Genomic DNA, 11,020 nt, shown 5'->3' on the forward strand with positions numbered 1-11,020 from the left:
CATGGAAGCAGCTAGGACAGGAAATTATGAGACTGGGGCTCTTGTTTACTAGAATGCTAGTTCTGAAGTTGCTCACAGGTTTGTGTGCACTCCCTAGGCAGACATCTCTATGACCCGCCCCAGTGCTGACTTCTGTGCAACAGTAGCATTTGGAGGCCCCTTACATTGCTAGAGTACTTTGTGTACCTGTATGTTGCTTTTTAGCAGGGGCAGGATCTCAGGCTTTGGGTCAATTGATGGTATCTTGCTGTCTAGGGACTAGAGGTGAGTCGCTGCTTCTGGAGTGGGATGGAACTTCCTTTTATCTGGAAATTCATCACACTCAGTGAGTGTGGGGAGAGCTAAATGAGTCTTTTCATCAACAGATCGGACAATGAAGTTTCTTGCTCTTTGCCCAACCGTCTGTGACACACTTGCACATGTCTAAACACAAAATCATTCAATTCAAACTTGGACAGGTACATGGATGAGAGGGGTATGGAAGGATATGGTCCAGGTGCAGGTCAGTGGGACTAGGCAGAAAAATGGTTCAGCATAGTCAAGAAGGGCCGAAGGGCTTGTTTCTGTGCTGTAATGTTCTATGGTTCTTAAAGTGTATAAGGCGAGGTGCCGTTGGTTATGTTGAAGACATGGAGAAACATGATGAGACTTCTGCTCTGATTATCGAAGATGACATACATCCTCATCCTCTTCTCACGGTGGCCTTCCGTGTAAACACTGACCAATTAGATCTTTAAGCATGACTTATTGGCAGAGTTTTCCCCACAGACCTCAGTACAGGATGAGGTGGCAACTGAAGATGAAGGCGATTCATCTCCCTCGCTGCCATGCTGCAAGGAGGTACTTGGGTTGCTCTTCAGAGACCAGGGTAGTGGTCCACCATGAAGAGCTGCAATGTGTTTGTTGCTGTCGTATTTTCATCACTAGATGACAGTATTACAGCCCCTCGCCTGATGATCAGTTGAAGAACAGTAGCAGAAACACATGGAGTGTTTTTTAAGGAAGGCCCTTCGCTCCTCTAGAAGTTTCTCTTGGAAGCCTCTACGCTTCCAGAGAGGGTGTAGATTCTGATGTAGAGAGGACTGTTTGTTAGGATCATCCTTTTGGGCAGCACTGGCAGCCTCAGTTTTGTGCACCATGACAGGCTCTCTTATTTAAACTGTACTGAGCTAGAGATGATCATGATGAAGCTGGAGTTGTTCCTCATTTTGGCTTCATCCCGGAAGAAACTAGAGAAGAAGGGTGGGAAGCTGACTCCCTTTTCCAGTTTGTATCTAGTGCCCTCTGATGTCCATTTCTCTTGTAGACTAAAGGGGAGGGACATGATAGGTACATAGCTGAGAGTTGTATGGAGGGATATGGGCCAGATGCAGGTCAGTGGGACTAGGCAGATAAATGGTTCGGCACAGTCAAGAAGGGCCAAAAGACCTGTTTCTGTGCTGTAATGTTCAATGGTACTATGGGAGTTTCTCCAAGATTAGGACCAATTCCTCATGCTGTTTTGAGGTAAAGCTAGCCAAGTAAGTAGCCTTCAGCTTTGGTCTCCTAGCTCTTGCAGATTGGGGCTTCCTGCTAGAAATCTTGGGGAAGGACTCAAGCTTGTTGAAGAGAGCAGTCTCCATTGCCTCCATGAATCCATAGCACTCTTCCAGTCTTTACCAGACTAAACTGAGAGCAGCACTGGGTGTTCAATGCGATCTGACTTTAATCTACTTGCTTGCTCAGCAGACTTGGGTCTAAGCCACTTCACCAGCAGGTCGAGTTGTTCACTGGGATTAAGGTTAAGGTCTTCAGGGCATTGGAGGATGTGGACTTCCAAGCCCAGTAATTTGCTGGCTTATCATCGAAGGTTGAGAGTCCAGCCGTCAGTAGGTCATGACAGACTAGGAATCTCACAAGATCTGACCTATAGTGATTAGGATGGGGTTTATTAGGGGTCTGGTGCACCTTACCAGGAGGGTGAGCAGTGTTACCACCCATGTTGTACCACAGTATGTTGGACTGTTGGAGTCTTCTGCTACATGGCATCTTGCCATCATATCTGTGGGCAAGTGAGTGGCCAGTTATTAGGTGTTTTGAGATATCTGCCTGTTTGGTACAAGTACAAGCATGTGAGGGATGCAGTCTCCATTCTGTACCATTTGCATAAAAGGTGTTGAGTTGCGAGGTGTTATCCTGTGAAAGAGGAACGCTTCCTTTCAGCCCTGATTGATTGGCCTAAGTCTTCAGTGTCTGCTGGTGGGTGGGTATGACCATAAGCAGACTGGTCTTGATCATACCTCATAGTCCTCTCAGTGCAATGACAAGGTGAGTTTGATCTAACATCGTCATTGTCAGCTAGCCGCTCTATGCCCACCTCAGTGACTTTGGCTTCTGCTGAAGCCGCCTGTGCCTCCTTTTTCTGCTGCAGTGTTTCTAATGTGGCTTCCAGTCAGGTTTTCTCTCTATTTAATCCTGCCAGTCTCACTTTAATGACAAGTTCTCTTCGTGCAATCAACGCCTCAGCTAGCTATGTTTCGGCCCTAACCCGGGCTTCTAGCACTGCCATGCTTGTCGCTGATCCACTAGCCTGTCTCAATAATCTAGTTGAATTTATCGAACAGACTGACCTGGTTTTAAGGCTTCTCTGCTACTGATGTTGACCTGTTTAAGGCTTTTCTCATTTGCCGACATTTCAACTTTCAGTCGTGCAGGAGCTCGCAGAATCAATATCTATCCACTGCGGATGGAATCGCCGTTAAATGTCATTTTACAATTCTGCCCTCGCTTAAGGGTCTTACCCATTTTCTCAAGCTAGACAGAGAGATACCATAACTCCATTCCTGGTGTAGTTGTAGTTGAAGGCGGTTTTATTATTCACCAACGCATTACAGTACAAACTCTCTCAACTTGCTACAAATTGCTTTAACAACAGTGGAGAATTTACAAATAGTGAGATCTAGTAACTGGAGGTAAACAAACCACATCAGGGAAGACTCAACACGGACATTTTGTTTCAACTCAATGGAACCATCAGTAAAAACCCTGGCTTCCTCCTTGAAAACATTTTCAAACATTGACAGCAATGAAGGTGATGATATTGCATTCTAATTGTGAAAAAAAATGTTACTTAATTTGAATTATGTATTAATTCAAAACAGTTTGGATTTTATTTTTATTAAGTTGCTTAGTATACATTATTGCCTGCTTTAACATTTGTGCATAAAAATGATCAAATCAGCCTGTGTTGAGTGTAAAGTAAATTGCGTTTGATTTGGAGACACTAGACTGCAGATGCTGGAATCTGGAGCAGCAATGCTTAGGCAGCATCTATGTGGTGGGGGGAATGGAACTGTGAACACTTCTGGTCAAAATCCTGCATCAGGACTCGGTCTGCATCTTACTTGTTGGTTTAGTTTAAAAGTACATTTTCACTTGGTTAACACTTCCAGTTCCAGTTCCAGCTTCAGAAAACTCTGTCAAGCAGCTAACGGTGCCCCGAGTCCTGTTTCTAACCCAGCACACAGTTCCTAGATTTCATCCACAATTGACAGTGTCCCTCGTTCAAAGTGTTATGAATAATAGCAGAAGTTCACAGGTATTGAGAGGAAGCAGTATCAGTTTAAAAAAATACAGATAATCAACAAAGTTGCTCTTCATGAGTTCAAATAATTGGTGATACATAAGCTGCAGAACAGTCAGTGTTTTGCTCCCAAATCACACAAGGAAATCCTAAGCAACACACACAAAATGCTGGAGGATCTCAGCTAGTGAGATAGCATCCATGGAAGGAAATGAACAATCCCAATGAAGGATCTCAGCCCGAAACATCGACTGTTCATTTCCCTCCATAGATGATGGCTGAGTACCTCTGACATCTGAAAATTAGGCTTGTTTCACAGGTGAGTGCCAACAGTTTGAAATATGCCTGGGAGCCATGGGTGAGCAATATTAAAGACCATTTCACTTGAGCAGGAAACAATTTAAAGTGAACTGTTTCTGCTACATTTCCTCCAACATGAGTACTCCAGCTAATACTCCCTTCAAGACAGTCAGTAAATTTTGAGGATTATTTACAATAAAGTGCCTAAAGTTCAAATGTGCTCCTCTTTCTCTTCCCTGGATACCAGCTGTTGGTGATGTCTTTAAAACATGTTTATAATGCAACAAATATCATCTTCTGGTCTCCAAACGTACTGGCCCTGACAGCACAGCAAAAGAGATTAGATTGTGCTAGAAGTGGAAGTTCTCTTCTTTCAGTCCTTTATTTTAATGTCACAATATGTCATTTGACATTTGGTATGAATTCTTTAAGTTGGTTCTGCGATAGATGTAATATAGACCAGAAAGCACCAGTCCAACCGATCCCATTGCCGCCCCTGTGTAAGCTGATGCTATGACTCCCACAGGACTCTCAACTTTGGCTACTACGTCTTGTGCTGCAAAGAGACGGGAGGACATGTTAAAAAAAAAATCAGTAAAATGTATTTTCCTAGTACCAAAGCTCATTTAACACAATAGTCCCAGTCTTTGCTTAAGCTGACCAGTAACGTTTATTTCCACAAATTCTGTTTGTTACCTAGATTTACTGATTATTTCAACCTCATAAATGCCAGCGTCACTAAGGATTATTTTATGGAGTTCATGAAGGGCAGAATAGCTTTGCTGTTGTTTTCTACTTACTTCCTGGTGAAGCTGTTGAAGGAAATGTTATGAACAGTGGTGACTTCTTCTCTTTCATAGGCCCATTTGGAAGGTTGAGCCTAAACACTCAGAAATGGTTCTGGAGAAGATATATTTTAGCAATAATTGTTATCATTATAGATCACAATCTATAATATTTATAGATTATGAGCTTACGGAAGGTTCAAAAAACTAGGAAATGAGAGGAATCTAGAAGATAATAAGGCTAGCAGGAAGGAGCTTAAGAATGAAATTAGAAGAGCCAGAAGGGGCCATGAGAAGGCCTTGGGTTTATGTCTCAGTCCAAGGACATAAGTTCAAAAGTCTAGAAAGGCAATCAAATTCTTCTAAGAGGGAGTGTTACAGTTGAAGTTGCATCTTGGTAAATTAAGGTCTATTCCAGTTAACATAAAAGATATTCTAATAATACATTCAGTTTACAGAAGTAGAATTCTCTCCTGAATTCTTTTAAGTTATGTGCTGTTACACTACCATGCATGGCCCTTTTATATATTCAAATCATCCTTTCCTTCCCATAATACTTCGCATAAAACTTTTTCACATTAATTTTCTGTAAGCTGCACATTAATTTTCATGCATACCAAGGACATTGGGTTCTGTGTCAATAATCTGCATTCCCAGATCATTGCTGCCCTCAGGGTCTGAGTGGGTTGTGCTTTTGATTGTGACATAGTCTCCCTCCTTCACCGCAGAAGGTGTGACCGAGAGTCTGGTGTCTCTGGGGCTGCCTGATGAAAGAAACAGAGTGAAATTAATAAATTTTTTTTTAAATCCTGTGCTCCAAGAACGTTTTTCCCTGGAGTTTAGGAATTTGAGGTGTATGTAATCACGGGGGGCGTAGATAAGATGGATGGCCGCATTCTTCTTCCCAAGGTACGGCTGTCTGAAACTAAAAGTTTATGGTGAGCGAGCAGAGATTTAAAAGGGAAACCCAAGGTGCAACTTTATCCCACAGAAAAAATGGAGGGGTATGGAACCAGCTGCCAGAGGAAGTGGCAGAGGCAGGTACTGTAACAATGTGTAAAAGTCATTTAAATAGGTACAGTGTTTAGAGAGTTACGGGGCAATTGCGGGCAGCTGGGACTAGCTGGGATACACACCTTGGACAGTATTGAGTTGGGACAAAAGCCCTGTTAATGCTTTATGATTCTGACTTTAATATTAATCAATCAACATGAAACATTACGTCAATAAGATCCACGCACCCTCAACGCGAAATTCCACCTCCGTGGTATTTTTCCCCAGCTCATTTTTGGCTTCACAGCGGTAGGTTCCCGAATTCTCGATGCGGGTCGGTGAAAGCTGATATGTACTTTGGTTCTCGGCTATCACTGACCAGCCGTCGGCTGATAACTTGCTCCACACGATGGTGACAGGAGAACTGCTGTCGGCAGTACAGGTCAGCGAGGCACCCTGACCTTCCCTCACGGTGAGAGAGGGTTTTGCAGAAATGTTTGTCCTTTTAGGAGGATCTGCAGAATAAGAAGATAGTATCATTTAGAGAGTTAAAAGCGGGTTGTTTAAAATATTTAAATTAAGACGCACTCCTGTTTACATAAAAGGTACTGTAATATCATATTGAGTTTAAAGCAGTACAGTTCTCCCCTGTAGGTTCCAGACTCCCACTCAATACTTGTCCCTGAAACAACATCAGTATAATCTGACTGCCAGTTTATTATCTCACAACTCCTCACTGGAATGATGACATGTCTAAGGTATTTGGTTGGTGTGAAAGTACTTTACAAAGGCTTGAATGGTAAGAATTTTAAGATGAGATTAGCTTTATTATTTGTCACACGTGCATTGAAACATCCAGTGCGATGCGTTGTATTGCGTCCAATCAAATCAGCAAAGATGGTGCAGGGCAGCCCGCAAACGTCACCACAGTTCTGGTGCCAACACAGCATGCCCACAACTGACTAACCGAACTGGTATGTTTGGACTGTGGCAGGAAACTGGAGAAGCCGGAGGAATCCCCGCAGTCTCGGGGAGAATGTACAAACTCCTTACAGGGAGCAGTGGGAATCATACCCCAATCTTATAACTGACTGCTGTAAACTGTTGTGCTAATTGCTAGATTACCATGTGTGGCCCTTTTATAAATTAAGATTATTCTTTTCCTTCCCATAATAATTTGAATGATTTTTCCACATTGACATTGTGTATACAGCTGATTAATTTTCATACATACATTGCACTATGAGTTCTGTGTGAATAGTCTGCGTTCCCAGATCATTGCTGGCCTCACACTGATACCATCCTCCATCCGCCAGCTGAACAGCACGAGTTGAAAATGTCCCATTCTCCGACTTCAGCTCCGTCTGTCCGCTTGTAAAATTCCTCCTCAGCACAAGACGGGCAGGAGGGTTTGAGTGGGTTGTGCAGCTGATTGTGACATAGTCTCCCTCCTTCACCGCAGAAGGTGTGACGGAGAGTCTGGTGTCTCTGGGGCCGCCTGACGAAAGAAACAGAGTGAAATTTATAATTTTTTAAAAATCCTGTGCTGCAAGAACGATTTTCCCTGGAGTGGAAGTAACGAGGTTAATTCCCGGGATGGCGAGACTGTCGTGTTGAAAGATTGGAGCGACTGGGCTTGTATACACTGGTATTTAGAAGGATGAGAGGGGATCTGATTGAAACATAAAAGATTATTAAGGGATTTGACACACTAGAGACAGGAAACATATTCCTGATGTTGGGGGAGTCCAGAACCAGAGGCCACAGTTTAACAATAAGGGGTAGGTCATTTAGAACGGAGTTGAGGAAAAACTTTTTCACTCAGAGAGTTGTGGATCTGTGGAATGCTCTGCCCCAGAAGGCAGTGGAAGCCAATTCTTTCAAGAAAGAGTTAGATAGAGCTGTTAAAGATAGCGGAGTCAAGGGATATGGGAGAAGGCAGGAACGGGGTACTGATTGTGGATGATTAGCCATGATCACAGTGAATGGCGGTGCTGGCTCGAAGGGCCGAATGGCCTACTTCTGCACCTATTGTCTGTTGTGTAGGAGCCTGAGGTGTCTGTAATCACGAGGGCGGGGCACAGACAGGGTGGATAGCCGTATTCTACGGCCGTCTAGATAGATATCTATTGATCCCAGGAAATTACACAATTACAGTAGCATTAAGAGTGCAGAGATATCCAAATATAGAAATACCAGAAGAGAAGAAAAAAAAGTTACCTCAAAACGTCTAATAGGAAGGGATCATCACTTTTCGGCTATAGGTTGGCCCATTATAGAGCGTAATGGCCCAACTATCTCTTTCGGGCAGCGCAATTGTCTTACTCTAATCCTGAAAGTGCTCCTCTGTTCAGCCAAGGTGGCATGCAGAGGGTGAGAAACATTGTCCAGAATTGCCAGGATTTTCCATTGGGTCCTTTGCTCTACCACAGTCTCCAGTGTGCCCAGTTTGACTCCTCTAACAGAGCCAGACTTTCTGATCAGTTTATTGAGCCTGTTGGCATCACCCGTGTTGATACCATTGCCCCAGCACACCATCGCCTAGAAGATTGTACTGGCGACAACAGACTGGTAGTAAACACAAAGAACACTGCAGATGCTCTGGTCAAATCAACATGTACAACACGCTGGAGGAACTCAGCAGGTCGGGCAGCATCCGTTGAAACGAGCAGTCAACGTTTCAGGCCGAGACCCGAAGGGTCCTGATGAAGGAGAGGGCTGCATGCTCTAAAGGACCCAAGTCTCCTCAGGAAGTAGAGACTACGCTGGCCCTCCTTGTACACAACCTCTGTGTTGGTGCTGCATTCAAATCTGGAGGTTTATGGTGAGAGAGCAGAGATTTAAAAGGGAAACCGAAGGTGCAACTGTATCCCACAGAAAAGGTGGTGGGGTTAGGAACCAACTGCCAGAGGAAGTGGCAGAGGCGGGTACCATTACAATGTGCGAAAGACATTTAAGTAGGTAACAACACACACAAAATGATGGTAGAACACAGCAGACTAGGCAGCATCTATAGGGAGAGGCGCTGTCGACGTTTCAGGCCGAGACCCTTCGTCATTTCAGTAGATACTGTGGAGAGATACGGGGCAAACGCAGGCAGCTGGGACTAGCTTGGCTACACACCTTAGTCAGTGTGCATGAGTTGGGGCAAAGGCCGTTTCTGCTTTATGATTCTGATTTTAATATTAATTAATCCATTCAAAATGAAACATTATGTCAGTAAGATTCACGCACCCTGAACGCGAAATTCCACCTCCGTGGTACTTTTTCCCAGCTGATTTTTGGCTTCACAGCGGTAGGTTCCTGAATGCTCGATGCGGGTCGGTGAAAGCTGATATGTACGTTGGTTCTCGGCTATCACTGACCAGCCGTCGGCTGATAACTTGCTCCACACGATGGTGACAGGAGAATTGCCGTCGGCAGTACAGGTCAGCGAGGCATCCTGACCTTCCCTCACGGTGAGAGAGGGCTCTGCGGAAATGTTTATCATTCTGGGAGGATCTGTAGAAGAAGATCGAATCATTTAGAGAGTTAAAGACAGGCGGTTTTGAATGTACAGAAGTTTAAAGTGAAATCTCTGCCAGGACACTTACAGTGAATGTCCAGAGTTAGCGTTCCCTCGACTTGAAGCTCCTTATCAGTGCGCATATTGACTCGGCAAGTAAGCTTTTGTCCGGAATGCTGCAATTCTGGGGTTAGTTCATAGGTGACGGTCACATTCTGTATTTCCCCAGTGGGATCGTCGACTTCTTGAGTTTTCAATACTCCCGTTTCATTCAGCCACTGCACTGTGAAATGAGCGGGGTAGACATCGGGGACGATACATCTCACGGTGCCTTTCCTGCCGACTTGCAAACTCCCTACCGTCTCCAGAGTGACCGCGTCCCGCAGAGCTGCAGCGACACACAGTCAGACAGGGTTTGAGAAGAGAATGAACCCGGTGGCGCAGACCTCAATTCCCAATCCCCGATTGCGAATGACTCGGATTACCTCTGATAATCCGCGTCATTCATCGTTGCACTCAAAAATAGTGTGAAACTGTTAACGCAAACAAAACAAAACGCAGTCATTGGAAATCGTAAATAAAGCAGAATACTGAAGTCAGACAGTATCCGCGGACAGAGAAGCGGAGTTAATGACCTTTCCGTCAGGAGAATGAAACGCTAACTCCGTCTCTTTCATCACAGAAGCTGTCTGACCAGCTGAGTGTTTCTGTTTTTATTTAATGCAACAAGTTTACCTCTCCGCGACGAGTTTATACTCACAGTAAACATGCAGAATGGCACCCCTCTGCTTTGGTTTGGCCTCGCATTTTGCGGTACATCTGTACATCTTTTCGTCCTGCACGGTGACCGGGCCGATGGTGAGGGTGGACTCCGAGTCTTGTTCTCTGACTGCTCCTGCCAAGAGACGATCGGTTCCGAGAGTCCATTTGATTGAAGGGGACGGACAGTCCTTCGCGCTGCAGCTCAGCACCACCTTCTCCCCAACCCGGGACCACACTTCTCCTTGTGGGGTCAACTCCAAATTGAAGGCATACCCTGGGTGCAGAGGAGGAGAATGGGTAACCTTACTCGAACAACTACAGTAACAAACACGAGGAAATCTGCAGATGCTGGAAATTCAAACAACAACACAGAAAATGCTGGTAGAACACAGCAGGCTAGGCAGCAACTACAGTAACATATTTTAAAAGTTTGCGCGTTTAATGCTAGAAAGTTCACAATTTTTACGAAAACATTACAAGTACAATGTTAAAAAGCTTACAACCTTAATACTATTTACATATTTCTTCAAACAGCAGAAACTTTAATGGGCATTGGACAAAATAAGAAAAATGCACATAAACAGAACATACTAAAATACAGTGAAACGAAATTAGAAACCTGTTAGCAGGAACATCAGAGCGAGTGCCGCCGTCAGGGAGAGTTTCCAACTCGCCATGGTTCAGCGTTTGTCACAGGAGATTTAATTCTCTGCTGCAGGGGGTGTCAAATTTGAAGCTGTGAGTCAGGGCTCCGCTGCTCCATCTTATAAAGCCTGAAAGAACAGGGAATTTCCCTTCGCAGTGAAGCGTGCATTCCTAACTACATACCGCTCACAAGTTCCAACTCTTTGTCTAATTCACGATGGGATTTTCCCATTATAGTCAAAATAACTGAACAAGTAAATTCATTGCACAGGTTCTCAATTCCACTTCTGAGAAAATGCACAACTAGAAATGAATGGATTCGCAGAATTAAGGAATATATTCACAATTAGACTTTTCATATGGCTCCGTCGTTCAAAGTCAGCGCTAGTACATTGCAAGAACAATATATCTGGGTCCCTCTCCCCAGGCTCAGTTACGGATCCGTTTTTCTTTGCACGCTGCAACGGA

At 44.3% G+C, this 11,020-nt stretch overlaps 1 protein-coding gene across 1 annotated transcript; it reads right to left on the bottom strand.

Annotated features, from left to right (window-relative positions):
* Window positions 1–2,831: 2,831 nt before the first annotated feature.
* On the bottom strand, window positions 2,832–10,696 carry LOC132402079 (vascular cell adhesion protein 1-like). The gene is made up of 8 exons (XM_059984636.1): window positions 10,527–10,696; window positions 9,906–10,181; window positions 9,234–9,533; window positions 8,875–9,141; window positions 6,875–7,138; window positions 5,889–6,155; window positions 5,265–5,411; window positions 2,832–4,418 (listed from the first exon to the last, which is right to left on the bottom strand). Exons 1-8 carry the CDS (start codon window positions 10,582–10,584, stop codon window positions 4,255–4,257), a joined length of 1,743 nt encoding a protein of 580 aa, XP_059840619.1. The 5' UTR covers window positions 10,585–10,696; the 3' UTR covers window positions 2,832–4,254.
* Window positions 10,697–11,020: the final 324 nt, after the last annotated feature.

The sequence above is a fragment of the Hypanus sabinus genome, chromosome 11, assembly GCF_030144855.1.
Source record: "Hypanus sabinus isolate sHypSab1 chromosome 11, sHypSab1.hap1, whole genome shotgun sequence".
Classification (NCBI taxonomy): Eukaryota; Metazoa; Chordata; class Chondrichthyes; order Myliobatiformes; family Dasyatidae; genus Hypanus; species Hypanus sabinus.

Coding starts and splice junctions, on each gene's coding strand:
- LOC132402079 (XM_059984636.1), bottom strand. CDS start 10,584: ATGGCGAGTTGGAAACTCTCCCTGACGGCGGCACTCGCTCTGATGTTC. Junction 5,412..5,888: donor GGTGGAATTTCGCGTTGAGG/GTGCGTGGATCT, acceptor TTCTTTCATCAG/GCAGCCCCAGAGACACCAGA. Junction 4,419..5,264: donor CACAGAACCCAATGTCCTTG/GTATGCATGAAA, acceptor GTCTCTTTGCAG/CACAAGACGTAGTAGCCAAA.